The 1,709-nt window shown below is 52.8% G+C and overlaps 1 protein-coding gene across 1 annotated transcript in view; it reads right to left on the reverse strand.

Annotated features, from left to right (window-relative positions):
* Positions 1-999: 999 nt before the first annotated feature.
* The window catches only part of LOC101563404 (zinc finger protein 491-like), a 6,959-nt gene continuing 6,249 nt past the window's right edge, over positions 1,000-1,709 (reverse strand). The window contains exon 4 of the mRNA XM_023708073.1: positions 1,000-1,686. Coding sequence (XP_023563841.1) covers positions 1,000-1,686 — 687 coding nt within the window. The remainder of the gene's footprint in view (positions 1,687-1,709) is intronic.

Below are 1,709 nucleotides of genomic sequence, written 5' to 3' on the forward strand. Positions count from 1 at the left end.
GAGTGGTAGGGGGCGGCCCGAGTGGGTGGGAGAGGGTCCGGCCCACGCTGCGCCTGGGCTGGGACTGGTCCCGCTGGCGCAGGGTAGCAGGAAGCTCTCCACACACTCACCGGACCTGGCGCCTTCTAGAAATTTTGAGCATATCATCCTGTAGCATTCAAATTACTATCCTCACATATGACACAGATACACCTGCACAGGGACAGATATTGTGTTCATTGAACTGTATAAAATTATTTGATCAAACTCAGTTCAATGTCTTGTTTTAACTTTAGCAGTGATGGCAATGAAGAAGATCCTCATGCAAATTAATCAATCACTAATCTATTGGCTCACCATGTTTTTCTGACTGAACCTGTTAGATTGGATGAAGGGTATTTCCTTAATATTGTTTTAGGGTAAACAAAATTATAACCCTGTCATAGTTCACGCATGTCTACAGATGTATTATGTGAAGGGTATGGTTATTAAATTGTAATTACAACATGTAAACATCAAACCATACTGAACATATATTTATTTTAATATATACTTTTAAATTAAAATTTAAATTAAAAAACTATAAAACGGAAAAGCAACTTACAACAGTACTGACTCGAAGGCCCGGGATGTCGGCAAGCACGCACAGATCATGCCACAGGCAGGGCCGCCTCCTGCACGCCGCCTGCCCGCCTTCCGCCATGTCCCTCCCACCAGGTCCTTCCCATGGACCTGGCCTGAGGAGTGCTGTGCAGCCCAGTACTGATGCCGTGTCATCTTCTTTGTATATTATGAGAAAAATACGCTCAAGTCTTCTCTTAGGGGTATTCTTACAGAACTCAAGATGAAGAAAATCCTTCAACAGAATTGCTTAAAATTTCTCTAATTGTAAGGTGATTTATATTTGGATTAGTTTTACAAGGACCTTGAGGTGCACCATTAGACTATTTAGACTGGCTCTCCTTTCTAAGGCAGGCACTCACGCCTGCACTGCGCACCTGTCCTGACTTATTCTTACCTTTAAACTTTTTGCCATTCTGGCATCCTGATCTCCTTCTGGGACACGCAACGAGAGTGATCATGTGCAGCTCTTCTGAACACAGCAATGCAATGAGGCTCATGGCTGGACAGAGACCCATGCTCTCCGTGGGGAGGCTCACGGCCTGGCAGAGGCTCGTGCTCTCTGCAACGAGGCTCACGGCCGGGCGGAGGCCTGTGCTCTCCGTGGTGAGGCTCACGGCTGGGCAGAGGCCTGTGCTCTCCGTGGTGAGGCTCACGGCCGCGCGGAGGCTTGTGCTGCCTGTGCTCTCTGCAATGAGGCTCACGGTCGGGCAGAGGCCCATGCACTCTGCAGTGAGGCTTACAGCCGGGCGGGGGGCCTGTGCTGCCCGTGCTCTCCGTGGTGAGGCTCACGGCTGGGCAGAAGCCCGTGCACTCTGCAGTGAGGTTCACGGCCGGGCAGAGATCCATGCTTTCCGCGGTGAGGCTCATGGCTGGGCAGAGGCCCGTGCTCTCCACGGTGAGGCTCACGGCTGGGCAGAGGCCCGTGCTCTCCGTGGTGAGGCTCACGGCCAGGCAGAGGTCCGCGCTCTCCGCGATGAGGCTCACAGTTGGGCGGAGGCCCGTGCTCTCCGCGATGAGGCTCACAGTTGGGCGGAGGCCCGTGCTCTCCGCGATGAGGCTCACGGCCGGGCAGAGGCCCGTGCTCTCCGCGATGAGGCTCACGGCCG

The sequence above is a fragment of the Octodon degus genome, unplaced genomic scaffold, assembly GCF_000260255.1.
Source record: "Octodon degus isolate 3935 unplaced genomic scaffold, OctDeg1.0 scaffold00328, whole genome shotgun sequence".
Lineage (NCBI taxonomy): Eukaryota > Metazoa > Chordata > Mammalia > Rodentia > Octodontidae > Octodon > Octodon degus.